The sequence below is a fragment of the Onychomys torridus genome, chromosome 11 (assembly GCF_903995425.1).
Source record: "Onychomys torridus chromosome 11, mOncTor1.1, whole genome shotgun sequence".
NCBI classification, from domain to species: Eukaryota; Metazoa; Chordata; class Mammalia; order Rodentia; family Cricetidae; genus Onychomys; species Onychomys torridus.
In genome coordinates, this window is record NC_050453.1 from 33,342,651 (window position 1) to 33,360,170 (window position 17,520).

The 17,520-nt window shown below is 41.6% G+C and overlaps 1 protein-coding gene across 1 annotated transcript in view; it reads right to left on the reverse strand.

Moving 5' to 3' along the window:
• The window catches only part of Ankrd45 (ankyrin repeat domain 45), a 32,070-nt gene extending 16,596 nt beyond the window's left edge, over window positions 1-15,474 (reverse strand). Inside the window, exons 1-3 of the mRNA XM_036202802.1 lie at window positions 15,394-15,474; window positions 4,618-4,957; window positions 619-786 (exon numbers count right to left, since the gene is read on the reverse strand). Of these exons, the coding sequence (XP_036058695.1) occupies window positions 619-786; window positions 4,618-4,942 (493 nt within the window). The 5' untranslated portion in view covers window positions 4,943-4,957; window positions 15,394-15,474. The remainder of the gene's footprint in view (window positions 1-618; window positions 787-4,617; window positions 4,958-15,393) is intronic.
• Between the last annotated feature and the right edge of the window lie 2,046 nt (window positions 15,475-17,520).

Consider the following 17,520-nt stretch of genomic DNA (forward strand, 5'->3'; position numbering starts at 1 on the left):
CCCATGGAAATTTATTCCTTAAGTTGTTAGAAGTTGGTAAATCAACAAGGTACACACACACACACACACACACACACACACACACACACACACACACACACACACACACACACACTTACAATTCTCTCAGAAAACAACCTTGAACATATACTGCATGTATAATTTATTGCTTAAATTGTTAGAAGTTGGTAAACCAAAAAGACAGAAATACCAAGAGAAAGAGCAATGCTTTACTCAATAGCAAAGTAAAAGAGAGAAAAAAATGAAGGCAATCTTCATAGACTGACAATAGAAAATACAGCATTTAAGCCGGGCGGTGGTGGCACACGCCTTTAATCCAAGCACTCGGGAGGCAGAGTCAAGCAGATCTCTGTGAGTTCAAGGCCAGCCTGGTCTACAGAGTGAGATCCAAGACAGGCACCAAAACTACACAGAGAAACCCTGTCTCAAAAAAAAAAAAAAAGAAAGAAAGAAAGAAAGAAAGAAAGAAAGAAAGAAAGAAAGAAAGAAAGAAAGAAAGAAAGAAAGAAAGAAGAAAGAAAATACAGCATCTAGCTGGAAGGTAGAAATGTTAATCATCTCCTTCTTAACCATCTTAACATCACATGTGCTCCTTACCTGCCCAGTCCAGAAAATGAACGCACTCAGTCTGAGAATAGCGAGCGGCAACGTCCCGAGCTTTCTCTCCCCGGAAGTTCAAAGCCTCTATATCAACGTCCAGTTCCACCAGGGCCTTCAAAGTTTCCAGGCGGCCCCAGGCTGCAGCGCAGTGTAAGAGCGTGTACCCTATCAGAGTGAAGACAGCCAGGTCAAACAGACGTAGGATGGCTTGACAGGAGTTTTTAACCTTACGATGGTAGAAAAAGCATTCACATTCTGTAGAAAGCACACTTGGAACATTGATGGTCAGTCTTTTCCAAGGCTAGTAATATGTGTTCCAACACTCTGACTCACTGGCGCTGGACAACAACGGACAGGGGCAGCTCCCAGGCAGCCATGTAATCACAGGGATAACCAGCTCCCAGGTGTGTCTTCTGGTACACAGTGTTGCTATACTGTGATGATCAGGCTAGCTATGTTAAAAGCATGTTTCTGCTTTTACAGAACTTTATAATGGGTCCATTGGGTCATGACTTCATCACAAGTCAAGGTACATCTGTATGTTACTCCAGACAATTTTATGTACAGATCATGAACAACATCAAGTCCTAAACAGTTACTGTGAGCTAGGCACTAAGTGTTCTGCATAATAAATTCATTGCACTTTAGAGACCTTATAGCATCAGAATTATTATAATCCTCATCTTACAGACAAAGAAACTAAAATTCAGAGATATTCAGAAACTTGGGTCAAGGAACGAAGCCAGTAAAATGATGGATGCAAGATACCAACTCGGGCAGCCTGACTCCTGAGTTCCTCCACAGGTGAAAGATGGCAACCTCCTCGACAGTCATCCACTTCGGAACCAGCAGCCTATTATGATTTTAAGGAATTTTTGTCAGACTCTAATTACCCTAGCTTTACTGTTAATCTATCACTGTGTATGCTTTGGTTTGCAAATTAATCTTCTGAATTAAAACTGAAAGTATGACTTGCCAAGTGAAAAAGCAATTTCTTGGACTTACTGAGGTATGATAGAAACCCGGGGTGCACCTTCAAGAGTTTTTCACACTGATTTGTATGAAAATCAAAGATCTTTGTTCCATTGTTTTGAGAGGTCCCATTTAAATCGGGGAGCTAGGGCTAAGGACATAGTTTAGTGGCCTAGCTCTTGCCTACCATGCGCAAGGCCCTGTGTTCTAGAAAGCAATTAAAAATTATCTAAATTGGGGTTCCAACACCAAAGCGTCTATTAGCCCTCAAGAAGAGCTTGGGAGTTGAGGGCTCACAGTGTGCCCCCATGCCTTGCACAACCAGAAAATCCTTCACACAGGAAAAATGTGCACTGGTGGGTGACCTGGGGACACTCATTTGACCCATCTCCGGTGACTGCCTGGCCAACACTTGTCTTAAGAACCCAACCTTTCATTCTCGATGCATCCAGGGAACTCTGGCTTAGGTAGCCTCTGGTTTGTCAGAAGTTGCAGATTCAAAACACCACTACAGTATCGGGGAAAGGAAAACACTTTCACTTATAGATCCTGGCTAAGGGAAAGTGTGAGTCACTCCTTGGTTTACAGGTCACTCAAAGTAGAAAATGTGAGAGCTGGTAACATATATAAGGGAATAGATTGTAACTTTGAGATTTGTGGCAAATTCCAGAATGGCTCATTTAAAGAAAGCACATGTGTGTGCACATGTACACACACACACACACACACACACACACACACACACACACACACACATGCATACATGCACACTGCTAGCAGAGGAGATGCTGCTAAATTCTTTCTCTGGCCACAAGCCTGAGCCATCTGGATGTGGTGTAGTCACTAAGGGTGACTGAGCCATGCTTCTGGTATGAAAATTTTCACAAGTGAAGCTAAGTCAATATAAGTTGTAATAATTCACTATACTTACCCCTAAGAATAGGCTTAATGGCTCACTTAAATAACCAATGAGGCACAAGGGGCTGAGCAAGAATTAATGTGTTGAAACTATTACATACCAGGACTTTGTATGTCCTTCATTTATCAGTGCAATAGCCCTATAAGGAAGGTATTAGCCTCATTACAGTACCGAATGGAAAGGTCAGAATGGAAGGGTCAGCGCGTCTATACTTTCCCAAGGCCACACTGGTAGTACATTGCCAAAGTAAGATCAAAACCTGGGTGTGTGTTCATACGGAGTTTTTAAAGAAAAGAAAGACACACCCACCTGCTAATCTCTGAATGAGCCAGGAAAAAAGAAGAAGTTACAGTAGTGAGACTTCTCCCTCTTGAAACCTCTTGGTTCCCTAGTCACCACAGTGCCACAACCCTGGGCCTACCTGAGCCCAACCTGTAAACCATCATAACCAGAAGGGACAATAAAATGATAATAAAGAGTCCAAAGTGACGTGGTCTATATAGTGAGTTTCAGAAGAGCCAAAACCACACAGTGAGACCTTGTCTCAAACAAAACAAAAACCCCTACTGGGCATGGTGATGCATGCCTTTAGTCCCAGCACTCAGGAGGCAGACAGATAAATCTCTGTGAGTTTGAGGCCAGCCTCCTCTACATAGTAAGTTCCAGGACAACCAGAGCTACATAGTGAGAAAAGACTCCAAAGTGAATTACTTTAAGCTCTGCCCAAAATTGGAACTCTTGGGCATCTGCAATTTTTTAACATCACAATAAGCAAAATATTTAAGAACTCTAAGAGCCAGAGCCTGGCTCAAGGTTGTATGATGTCTTTATTCTTGACAATCTTAATATATTATAAAACACCACTGTCCAGGTAAATTAAAACAAAATTTATCCCTCACAATGTAGAGGTGTGAGAAGTCCTGATGAAGACTGATGCTCTCACGGCCCTTCAGTACAGTAGTTGTTCATCAGAGAAATAGCCTCATGACATAAACACTTCTCACAAGGACTCCCTTCCCAACACTCCTGCAGTGGCATTCATTCCCAACAACAAATTTGGTAGGGGAAATACTCAGACCACAAACTACAAAATGAGGAGTCAAGGTATACCTAGATACCACCCTTATTATTCCCATCTATATGCTGCCTACAACAAACTCACCTATTGATAATAAAACATTTAGACTCGACAGTAAGTTAAAAGACGGAAAAGAGATATTTCCTCTAAGTAGAAAACATAGCGAGCAAAGGTAGTAATGCTTATATTAGATAAAAACCCGTTTTTTAATGTGTACAGTGTTCTGCCCGCATGTATCCCTACGTTAAGCCAATGCTCTTAACTTCTGAGCCATCTCTCCGGCCCTGGTTAAGAGCACAGGCTGCTCTTCCAGAGGTCATGAGTTCAATTCCCAGCAACCACAAGGTGACTCACAATCATCTATAATGAGATCTGGCGCCCTCTTCTGGCCTGCAGGCATACATGCAGGTAGAACACTGTATACATAATAAATAAGTAAATAAATCTTTTTTTAAAAAAAAAACAGGGTTTTTTTTTTTTTAGTAGTCAACTTTCAGTTACCATAATGATTACAAAAGGATTAGCTTATAAAGAAAATAAGATTTATTTGGGCTCCATTTTGGAGGTTCTTTCAGAGTGCAATGAGGGGCTGGTAAGATGGTTCAGCAGGTAAAGGTGCTTGCTATAGTCCTGATGACCTGAGTTCAATCCCTAGAATCCACATAAAAGTGAAAGAAGACAGCCAACTCCACAACGTTGTGCTGACTCGTCGTGGCCTTGTACACACCAAAAGCTTAGACTACCACCAACTGAGCTACTTCCAAAACCCTGTTTGCTTAATCTTTTAGTGTAGGGAATTTCTTTCTAATGTTATAACCAATCTTTCATTCATGGCATAAACACAACTGGCCAGTAAGTTTGGGCTTGATAAAAATGAACTTAACTGTTTGCTTTAATTTAAAAAATTAAAAAATTTTTGAAATAGTTATGTAAAGTATAAAGCAGGCACATAAAGCTTTTCCAATCACAAAGACTGTGAGGCGCATCCTTAGGAGGTCACAAGTGATACTGATGGAAGATGAAATACCTCTGGCGGTTTTTTCATTCAGATTCACCCCATACTTTGCCAAGGCTCTAATTACATCACTTTTCCCAGCCATGCAAGCTGCGTACAACAGGTTTCTCCCAACGATGTCTTCTTCTAGAAGCAGCTGCATAGCATGCTCATGGTGAGGATGTTCAGGATCCTCAAAAATCTTCTGCAAACCTTCTACATCCCCTGTGAGAGCCGGCTGCAAGAGGGGGTTCTCCGGGCCTGTTTCATCTGCTTCTTGGGATTCTTCATATTCTTGCTGTGAGGAAAATACTGACTTTTCTGAACCCTCTGATTCTAGAGTTCCTTCTGGCTCCATTCACTCCAAAAATACCTAGTACCAAAGCAAAAAAAAGAAAAAAAGGTGAGGGTTATTAAAACATATCAGTGTTTATCTATTTACTTTTTTTTTTTATTTATTGAGACAAAGTCTCACTATGTAGTTCTGGCTGACCTGAACCTACTCTGTAAGCCTGCTGGCTTTGAACTCACCAAGATCTGCCTACTTCTGCTTCCCAAGTGCTGAGATTAAAGGCAGCAAGTGTCACCACACCAGGCTACTTATTTATCTTTAATCAGTTCACTGACGATATAAATGAAACAAAAATATGTACTTGAAAATAATTGGAACCCATCCTCCTCCTCCTGGCCAGTCATCTCCCCCACCCCAACATCAGCAGCCCCTAGAGGCACAGGCACCACCTGCACCAATTGGAAGAAGAGGTGAGTGACTGGTCTCCCAGCTAAACTGTCCCAGTCTCTAGCCCTAAGCCCATGTCTCTCCCCCTCCCACCTCAACCCCAGCAGCAAGCCAGCAGGTAAGAGTCTTGCAGGTAGGTCACTCCACCACTGCTGCTGCCACCCACTAGACTCTGTAACCTACAAGACCCACTTCGCCACCCAAACCCACTGAACCCATCACCCTCTCCCTGGCCAACCATCTTCACAACATCAGCAGCCCCCAGAGGCACAAGCCCCACATGCACCAATTAGTAGAAGAGTAGCCTCCCTGTGAACAGCCCTCTCCAGTAACATCAGCAAAGCTAGTAGTCACAAGCGCCACCCAAACCAACTGAAAGAATAGGCACAGACAAAATCTATACCAGTTGGAAGAACGACTCACACAGGCACAAGTAAAGCCCACACCAGGCAGAAGAACTATATGATACGCTGGATCTAGGCACCCAAACCCCCATTAACCTCACCTAAGACAACCTTACTCGATGTGACAACCAGCCAATCACCAGAACCCTTGGCCATTCAGGCCAAAAGACAATAAAGGAAACAGACAATAAAGGAACAAAAGACCCATCCAACAGGGACATCAGAAGAATCAACACCTGTACCTATAATTATACCAAACCCAGAGGGATAAATGGAAGTGTAAGAATACATTCAACAACATAAAGAGCAACATGGCAGAACCAGAACCTAGTGGTTCTAAAACAGCAAGACCTGAACATCCCAACGTAGATGAAGCAGAAGAAAATTACCTTAAAATAACTTTATGAAGATGATAGAGGCCCTTAAAGAGAAAATGAAAAAATACCCTTATTGAAATTAAGGAATAGACAAACAAAAATTGGAAGAAATGAACAAATCCCTTAAAGAAAGCCAAGAAAAAATAATCAAACAAGTGAAGAAAACAGTTTAAGACTTGAAAATCAAAATAGAAGCCAAGGGAATTCTGGAAATAGAAAATCTGGATAAACGAACAGGAACTACAGATGCAAGCATGACCAACAGAATACAAGAGATAGAGAGAATCTCAGGTGTTGAAGATATAATAGATGAAATAGAGTCATCGGTCAAAGAAAATATTAAATCCAACAAATTCTTAACAAAACATCCAGGAAATCTGGGACACCATGAAAAGACCAAACCTAAGAATAATAGGGATAGAAGAAAGAGAAGAACTCTAGCTCAAAGGCACATAAAATATATTCAACAAAATCATAGAAGAAAACTTACCCAACCTAAAGAAGGACATGCCTATGAAGGTACAAGAAGCTTACAGAACACCAAATAAACTGGACCCCAAAAAAAATCCCTTGCCACATAATAATCAAAACACTAAGCATACAGAATAAAGAAAGAATATTAAGAGCTGCAAAGGGAAAAGGCCAAGTAACATATAAAGGCAGACCTACCAAAATTACACCTGACTTCTCAATGGAGCCTCTGAAAGCCAGAAGGTCCTGGACAGACATTTTGCAGACACTAAGAGACCACAGTTGCTAGCCCAGATTACTATACCCAGCAAAACTTTCAATCGCCATAGACTGAGAAAACAAAATAATCCGTGATAAACTAGATTTAAACAATACCTATCCATAAACACTCCAACCAAAGGAAGTTAGCTGCACCCACAAAAACACAGACAATAGATAATCTAACACCAGCAAATCCCAAAGAACGGAAACACACACACTACCAACAGCAACAACAAAACCAAAAAAAAATGACAGGAATTAATAATCCTTGCTCATTAATATCTCTTAATATCAATGAACTCAATTCACCTATAAAAAGACACAGGCTAACAAAATGGATATGAAAACAGGATCCATCCTTCTGATGCATACAAGAAACACACCTAACTTCAAAGACAGACATTATCTCAGAGTAAAGGGTTGGGAAAAGATTTTTCCGATCAAATGGACCTAAGAAACAAGCTGGTGTAGCTATCCTAATATCTAACAAAATAGACTTCAAACTAAAATTAATCAAAAGAAATAGAGAAGGGCATTTCATATTCATCACAGGAAAAAAAATCCATTAAGATGAAGTCTCACTCAGGTGAATCACCACTGGGTCCAGGAAGAAATAAAGAAATTAAAGACTTCTTAGAATTCAATTAAAATGAATGCACAACATACCCAAACTTATGGAACACTATGAAAGCAATGCTAAGAGGAAAATTCATAGCAGTAAGTGCCTACATAAAGAATCTGGAGAAATCTCGCACTAGTGACTTAATAGCACACCTGAAAGCTCTAGAACAAAAAAGAAACAAACTCCCCCAGGAGTAGATGACTGAAAACAAACTGAGGGCTGAAATCAATAAAATAGAAACAAAGAGAACAATACAAAGAATCAGTGAAACAAAGAGTTGGTTCTTTGAGGAAAACAACAAGATAGACAAACCCTTATCCAAAGTAACCAAAGGCAGAGAGAGAATATCTAAATTAACAAAATCAGTAATGAAAAGGGGGACATAACAACAGACACTGGGGAAATCCAGAAAATCATTAGTTCATACTTCAAAAACCTGGACTCAAAAAAAAAAAAAAAAAAAGGCTGGGCGGTGGTGGCACATGCCTTTAATCCCAGCACTGGAAGGCAGAGGCAGGCGGATCTTTGTGAGTTCGAGGCCAGCCTGGTCTACAGCCTGGTCCTGAGATCCAGGAAACGCACAAAGCTGCACAGAGAAACCCTGTCCCTGGGGGAAAAAAATGTACTCCACAAAATTAGAAAATCTAAAAGAAATAGGCAATTTTCTGGATAGGTACCACATGTGAAAATTAAATCAAGATCAGATAAACAATTTAAATAGACCTAATATCCCTAAGAAAATAGAAGCAGTCTTTAAAAGTCTCCCTACCAAAAAAAAAAAACAAAAAAAAAAACCTAGGGCCAAGTAGTTTCAGCACAGAATCCTACCAGAATTTCAAAGAAGAACTAATAATCTCAAATTGTTCCACACAATAGAAACAGAAGTAACATTGCCAAACTCTTTTTATGAGGCTACAGTTACCCTGATACCCAACCACACAAAGTTGCAACAAAGAAAAAGAATTACAGAATAATCTCCCTTATGAACATTGATGTAAAAATAATCAATAAAATACTGTCAAATCAAATCCAAGAACACATCAAGAAATCATCCACTATGATTAAGTAGGCTTCATACCAAAGATGCAGAGATAGTTCAACATGTGAAAATTTGTCAATGTAATCTACAGATTCAATGAAATCCACAGATTCAATGCAATCACCATCAAAATCCCAACACAATTCTTCACAGACCTCGAAAGAACAGTATTCAATTTCATATGGAGAAACAGAAAACCTTGGATAACTAAAACAATCCTTTACAATAAAGCAACTTCTGGAGGCATCACCATCCCTGACCTCAAGCTCTACTATAGAGCTATAGTAATAAAAACAGCTTGGCATTGGCATAAAAACAGACACTTGGGCCAGGCAGTGGTGGTGCACACCTTTAATCCCTGTACTTGGGAGGCAGAGGCAGGTGGATCTTTGTGAGTTCAAGGCCAGCCTGGGCTACAGAGCAAGATCCAGGAAAGGTGCAAAGCTACACAGAGAAATCCTGTCTCAAAAACCAAACAAACAAAAAAAGACACTTGGATCAATGGAATCAAAGTGAAGACCCTGACATAAATCCACACACCTATGAACACTTGATTTTTGACGAAGAAACCAAAATTGTACAATGGGAGAAAAAAGCATCTTCAACAAATGATGGTGGCATAACTGGATGTCGACATGTAGAAGAATGCAAATAGATTAATAGCTATTGCCCTGCACAAAACTCAATTCCAAGTGTATCAAAGATTTCAACATAAATCCAGTTACACTGAACCTGATAGAAAAGAAAATGGGAAGTAGCCTTGAACACATAGGCATAGGAGACCACTTCCTGAATATAACACCAGTTGTACAGATACTAAGATTGACAATTAATACATGAGACCTCCTGAAACTGAAAAGCTTCGGTGAGACAAAGGACATGTTTAATAAGACAAAATGGCAGCCCACAGAATGGGGAAAGATCTTCACCAACCTCACATCTGAAAGAGAGCTATTTCTCCAAAATATATAAAGAATGCAAGAAACTGAACATCAAAATGCCAAATAATCCAATTTAAAAAATGGAGTACAGATCTAAACAGAGAAGTCTCAACAAAAGAATCTCAACTGGCCAAAAGACATTTAAGATATTGCTCAACATCCTTAGTCACCAGGGAAATGCAAGTCAAAACAACTCTGAGATACCATCTTATACCTGTCAGAATAGCTAAGATCAAAAACACTGATGACAGCTTATGTTGGAGAGGATGTAGAGTAAGGGGAACACTCCTCCACTGTTGGTGGGAGTGCAAACTTATACAGCCACTTTGGAAATCTGTATGGCAGTTTCTCAGAAAATTAGAAATCAGTCTGCCTCAAGACCCAATGATACCACTCTTGGACATATACCCAAGGGATGCTCAATCATACCACAAGGATACTTGCTTAGCTATGTTCATAGCAGCATTATTTGTAATAGCCAGAACCTGGAAACAACCTAGATGCCCCTCAACCAAAGAATGGATAAAGAAAATGTGGTACATTTACACAATGGAGTATTACTTGGCAGTTTAAAAAAATGACATCATTAATTTTCAGGCAAATGGATAAACTAGAAAAAAAATCACCCTGAGTGAGGTAACCCAGATCCAGAAAGACAAACATGGTGTGTATTCACTCATCTAAGTGGATATTAGATGTAAAGCAAGGGATAACCAGGATACAATCCACAACCCCAGAGAAGTCAGGTAACAAGGAAGACCCTGAGAGGGACTCATGGATCATCCTGGGAAGGGAAAATAGTAGAGATCTCCTAGGTAAACGGGGGGGGGGGGGGGGGGGGTAGAGGGGGCAAAAGAGAACATGAGAACATGAGGGATTGGGATGGCCGAGTTGGGGAATGGACGGAGAGGGAGAGCAACAAAAGAGCTATCTTGACAGAGGGGGCCATTATGGGGTTAAGGAGAAACCTAGTACCAGGAAAACCCCCAGTAATTAACAAGGATGACCCCAGCCAAGACTCCTAGCAATAGGAAAGAGGGTGCTTGAACTGGCCTTCTGTAATTATCACCATAGAATCTCCTCCAATAACTAATGGAAGCAGATGCAGACATCGACAGCCAATCACTTGGTCAAACTTCTGGAGTTTAGTTGAAGAGAGAGGAGGGATTATATAAGCAAGGGGTGGGGGTCAAGATCATAATGGCAAAACCCACAGAAACAGCTGACCCAAGCTCGTGGGAGCTCACGGACTCTAGACCGACAGCTAGAGATCCTGAATGGGACCAACCTAGGCCTTCTGCATATGGGTGACAGTTGTGCAGTTCTGTCTATTTGTGGGGGCCCTAACAGTAGGACCAGGATCTGTCCCCTGGTGCACGAGCTGGCTTTTTGAAACCTATTCCCTGTGGTGGGATGCCTCGCTCAGCCTTGACGCAGGAGGGAGGAGCTTGATCCTGTCTCAACTTGATATGCCATGCCTTGTTGACTCCCATGGGAGGCATTACTTTTTCAGAGGAGTGGATGGGGGTGTGGGGGTAGAAAGGAGGTGGGGGGAGGGAACGGGAGGAAAGAAGGGAGGAGACACTGTGGTTGGTATGTAAAATAAATTAAAAATTTTAATTAAAAAATACTTATGGTCATTTAAAAAGCTACTTTAGCCATTCAATCAATAAAATCTACAGAGTAAACACATGGCCTCTGTATATATAAATATATAAATAGTATAGTCAATAGGAACAGACAAGAGATTAAATACAACTAAATTCATTAGAAAAGACTCAGAAAAATTGTTAAGAAATTTATCTGCCTAAAAATGAAAAAATATAGTTGGATCATTGGAGTCAAATTATGAAAACTTCAAAAATCAGGCACTAGCTTTTAAACAGAATCCATTCAAACAGAATTTATTCACTTACTATTTACTGAAAATTTATCAGTGTTATTTTAATGTTTATAAATATTACATAAATTAAAAACACATTTTTTTGTTTTGTTTTGAGATTGAGTCTTGCTATGTAGCCCTGGATGGCCTGAAACTTGCTGTGTAGTACAGACAAAATTCTATGGGACTTCAGGAAGGACAAAATTAATTAGTCAACAAGAAAGTCTTAAGAGGGCTCACTCTCAAAAAATGTATATCAAACTGGGAATGACTCACGGAAGAGTACCATGGTCCCCCATACACACCAAATGTTATGACATCACACCAAGCATTATGACATCACTATGTACTCAAAACAGCAAAATCCTTAAGGGGAAAATCATGTCCAGGAACAGGAGAGAGGACTCAGCAGTCAGGAATGCTTACTGCTATTGCGGAGGCCCCAGGTTTGGTTTCCAGCACCCACATGGCAGCTCACAACCACCTATAACTCCAGTTCCAGGGGATCCAAAACATTCTTCTGGCTGCTTTGGGCTGCTGCAAATAACTAGTATATGTAGGCTCATGTACACATGTAAATAAAAATAACTATTTTTTAAAGTGAAAAATTAAAGACAGCAGTTGAACAGGATGAATTGCAGCAGTGTCCCATTCGACAAGATGCTTCTGCTCTGGCTCACAGTATACCACCTTGCTTCCAGATATCCATGCCTTTGTGAATTCCATCCCCTTTCATCATGGGCTGCACAGAGCTTCTAATGAAGAGACACAGCAACAAGAGTGGTATGCTGGTGGTATGATGGATTCCAGTAGACTGTGGCTTACATTTTCTTCCTGGCTCTTCTCACACAGTGGGGAGAGCCACCTTTCAAGAAACTGAGGGCAAACTCTGATGACAGCTGGCAAGAAGAGAGGCCCTTAGCCAAGAAGCCTATGAGGAGTTTAATTCTGCCAAAAACATTTAATGCTCTTGAAAGCAGCCCTGTCTTAGGTGAACCTTGCCTGGCCTGTAGCCTCCTGAGAGACACTGAAGTATAGTATCTAGTTAAACTGTACCCAGATCCCTGACACACAGAAACTATGAGATAATCTGTGTGCTGTTTTAAACATACCAAGCTTGGCTAAATAACTATGACTAAATCAACATGTGTGACTCAGCATTATTTTGTTGAGAAAGCAAATTGAATGGCACATATAGACCAGGTTAAGTTAAAAAGCAATTAAAGTAACTTTTTTAAAAGGAGATTTATTTACTTATTATGTATACAGCATGTTTGACTGCAAGCCAGAAGAGGGCACCGGATCTCATTACAGATGGTTGTGAGCCACCATGTGGTTGCTGGGAATTGAACTCAGAACTCTGGAAGAGCTGTCAGTGCTTTTAACCACTGAGCCATCTCTCCAGCCCCTAAAGTAACTTTGTAAGCATACAGGTGGATGCAATTACACTCAGCGGTAGTTTGAATGAAAATGTTCCCCAACCCATAGGCTCATATATTTGAATACTTGGTGCTGTTTGGGAAGGATCAAGATGTGTGGCCTTATTGGAGAAGGTGTGTCACTGAGACTTGGAGCTTTCAAAAGTCCATGACATTCCCTACTAGCTTTCTCTGATTCACTTTAGTTTGACAAAATGTGAGCTCTCAGCTACTGCTCCAAGGTCATGCCTACCTGCCTGCTGCAATGCTCTGTGCCATAATAGTCATGGACTCTGACCCTCTGAAACTGTAAGCCCCACATAAGACATTTCTTTTATAAACTGCCTTGAACATCACAGCAATCGAAAAGTAACTAAGAAATACACTTTTTAAAACAAGATGGAGCCTGCATGATAGACCACACCTGTAATCCCAAGGGTTTGAGAAGGTGGGCATGAGAATCGCAAGGCTGATCTGGGTTAGACAACAGACTTTTATTTTTGCAAATAAAATATTTGCAAAACAGATAGAGACCCATAGGCCATAACTTTCTGATCCTATTCTTGAGACAAAACATATATATTTTCTTTACTCGCATGCATAATAATATGAAACACGAGCTTCATAGACTATACAGGCATCAAGAGGGGAGAGGAGTCTGGACCTATGAAGGCAGAATATCACCGTTTTAATATTCTTTATTATTATGTATCAAAAAGAAAAGGAGGAGGAGGAGGGAGGAGAGGAGGAAGAAGAAGGGAGAGGAGGGAGGGAATAGAAGAAAAGAAAAGCCAGATTTATCAAAAGGTTCGAGATGTTCATAAAAAAGGACTGGGCAATAAAGAATGAACAAGACTGTGTCACTGAGAACCCAAGAAAACATACCAAAGCAAAGCCCACAAAGCCTTGGTAGAAATAAACAAATTGACCAGCTTAGTGAAATCATTGAAAATGAGCATAAAGACAGGCTAAGACTGCAGCAAAAAGTCTAAAGTTGATTCTGTAGGCAACTGGCAGGTGGCGGCTGAAGGCATCAGTGCTGGGAACTAAGTATATTTCCATAAAATTGATCTGACAAGCCTAGGTTTGTCAAATCTGATTTGACAAATCAGAGAGGAGAGGCGGAAAAGAATGGCCAATTGCACCATTACTGCATAAGTTCAAACTAATGAGAGGAAGGGGGCTCTCACGAGTCCCTCATGGAAGTCAGTGCCCACTGAGTTTCTTCCAGTACAAGGTTCCCTCCAATCATGGTGCTTACGGATATGGGCAAGAAGCAAGAAAAATAAATGAGGCCGTTTTAGATTGTGATGCGGTAATAAGCATGATGAAGAACTGGGAAAGAACAGGGAAGGAAAGAGGAGAGAGAAAATTTAAAACAGTACCGCTAAGGAGAAGAGACTGATGCAGGAAAGAGAGGACCAGTAACGACAGCCTCAGGAAGATGGTACAATTCCAAAGCAGGGATCAAGGGCCAGATGGCACATTTTTGGGCGTGTGTGGGCTAGTGTTTGTGCATCACATGGTTACTCCCTTTGTAGCAAGGGAGTAATCACAGGCATCACACAAATAAACGGGTATAGCTGTGGCTGAATGTTTGCAAAGTGGATATCGGCCCACTGGGCATAGCTTTCAGATCCCATTCTTAAGGAGACAAAACTAATTAGGTCTTCTATGCCCACATACATAATAATATAAAACATAAGCTTAGGCATAGAGGCGGGGGAGGAGACTGGGCCTATGAAGGCAGGATGTTACGGATTTAATCCTCTTTGTTTAATTGAATTTTCTAGAATGAGGATATAACCTGCTCTGCCTTACTAAATGGTTATGAGAGGTCTAGAAACTTCTTGACTACACAGCGGGAACATTTAGAGGCTGCATAGTACCAAAAATAGTAAATTACACAAGTCTGGTTGCCAACTCACAGTCTAATCAGCAGCCTCAGAGATAAAAGATGGAAGGGCTGTAGGCTGAGTTTATTCTAACTCTAAAGAGGATGAACAGCCACAACAGATTGGGAGTGGAAGGTTTCCAGAAGGACTTTCCTGGAGCCCTGCAGTAACAGGGTGGAAGGAGGCTTAATGGTGCTGAAACTGGAATCCTATAAACAAAGGGCAGGCAAGCAGATGAGGCTGCCCAACGATGTAGTGGAGTCGACTTCGATGGCTCTTTTAGCCAACTGAATTCTTTCTTCAAAAAAGAAAATAATAATAATAATAATAATAATAATAATAATAATAATAAATGTCTCTTAAGGATTTTAAAGTCCCAGCTCACAGAGGAGCCAGATCCTCACCCTGCAAAGTCAGCTCTGAGCACCTAGAAATTCAACCAAGAATGAAGGCCTGGGGATCCACACACGGAATGCCAGCCTTGCTGCGATAGCCAGGTCACGTGAAAAGAGCATATTGGTTCCTTGAGGGGCTTAAGAGTTCTCCCTTCCGCCCTTCTGCGCTGCCCTTCTGCAGCGGCGGGATGCTCAAACCCGGGCAAGATGCGCAAAGCCCATGGGAGACACGGGCTGAGGACGCCTTGGTTGACGCCCACCCGGGCAGCCCCTACCCCAGCAGCCCGGAGGGATGATGCGGCTCTATCCTGCCCCGCCGCCCCGGATCGCCCACCCAGGACCTCAGCGCCTGGACTCCTACTCACCTCTCCCAGGGCCCAGGCTTTCGCGGTTACCATGGCGACGGCGCACTTCGCGCAGCCGCGCCTCACCCAGCGCCTAGGTTCCAGCTGTGCAGGAAGGTCAGGGATGCAAAGAACAGGACGCTAGAGCAGAGAAGCTTAGAGGAATTCTCCTGAGTAGCGAAAATCCGTGTTTCAATGGTGGCGTGCAGGTGTTTTATTTTGTAAAAGTTTTCTGTAATAGGTCTGTTATTTAACAATTTTAAAACTATAATAGAAAATGAAGTGTGCATGTTCATTGATGGCTCGTTTGGGTCTTCTATTTTACCTTTCAATGGATTTCTTTCTGAAAATAAGAGAATGAATCCTGTTTTGAAAATGCAACTAAACGCCTTGCTTAATTTCCTAGTTATTTGGGGAATTTATATAGTTAAAGTTCATGTCACCTTGACTGTTTCCTGCTAACTCACAAATGCCAACTAGGTAGGAGCAGAAGGAACTCGGAAGTTAGATGTGTTAGATTCTTTTTATTCAGAAATTTAAAATCCAAAACAGCTCTAGGGGTGAGGACAGTCAGGGGAAAGCTGGAGAAAAACCAGCAGAGAGGTTGCCACCTTACTTGTTAAGCAGTACACATGTTCACGTGGTTTGGCAGAGAGAAAACCAAGAAGTCCTTGTTCTGAAGTCAAATGTGAAGGGAACTATCAATTCTTTTCTACAATGAAATCGTTAAAGAGGAGGTGATATTCCAGTACGGCTCAGAATTTGAGCTCAAGAATATCTGTTTGGGGGCCGGGAGGGGGGAGGGCAGGGGAACCTATGGCTGATGTGTAAAAAATATTTTAAAAAATTAAAAAAAAAAAAAACCAGTGTTTGAAGGCTGGAAAAAATGGCTTACTGGTTAAGAGCACAAATTCTTGCAGTTTGATTCTCATATCCATGCCAGGCAGTTTACACTGTCCTGGAACTCCAGGTGTAGGGAACTGACACTCCTCTGATCTCCTTAAGCATACACACACACACACACACACACACACACACACACACACACACACAAAGTAGATTATGGATAGATGATTGATTGATTGATAGATAGATAGATAGATAGATAGATAGATAAAAAATGTGGAGTGTGCCTTCAATCCCAGCACTCAGAAGGCAGAGGCAGGCAGATCTCTGTGAGTTCAAGGCCAGCCTGGTCTACAAAGCAAGTTCCAGGATATCTAAGTCTGTTACACAGAGAAACCCTACCTCAAAAATAATAAAATAAGTAAATAAATAAAAATAAATAAATGACATGATGTTCAATGAATTTAATAGTGTCTTTTTTATTTTCTTGTTTTTACACCCTAACCAAAGCTTTCCCTCATTTCTCTCTTCCAGATCCCCCTCCCCACTTCCCCCACCACACACACACCATCCACTCCTCCTCCACTGTTTCTCTTCAGATACAGGAGAGCCTCCCATGGATGTCGTATCAAGCTGCAGTGAGACCTAGCACCCCCTCCTCTACCAAGATTGGTTAGGCAATCCAGCAAGAGAAATCATTGGTTTCAAAAGCAGGCAACAGAGTCAGAGATCCTGCTCTCACTGCTAAGAATCCCACAAGAAAAGCAAGCTACACAACTGGAATATATATGCAGAGGGCCTAGGTCAGTCCCAGGCAAGCTCTCTGTTGGTTCAGGCTCTGTGAGGCCCTATCAGCCCAAGTTAGTTTGTTTTGTGGATTTTCTTGGGGTGCCCTTGACACCACTGGGTACTACCATCCTTCCTCCTCCCTCTTCCAAAGGATTCCCTGAGCTCTGCCTGATGTTTGGCAGAGTGGGGCTCTGCATCTATTTCCATCAGTTGCTGGGTGAAGCCTCTCTGATGACAGCTGGGCTAGGCACCAATCTGTAAGTATAGCAGAATATCTTTAGGAATCATTGACTTTTCTTTCTTTCCTTCCTTCCTTTCTTTTCTTCTTCTTCCTCTTCCTCTTCTTCATCATCTCCTTTTCTCCTCCTCCTTCTTCTTCTAGTCATTCTTGTTTAGTTCTACCCTAGGTCTCTGGGGTATCCCACCTCTTGGTCCTGGCCCTCAGTGGGGAGTCCCCTCTCAGGGTGTGGGTCTCCAGCTGTGCCCGTCATCAGTTCACCACTCCCACAACTT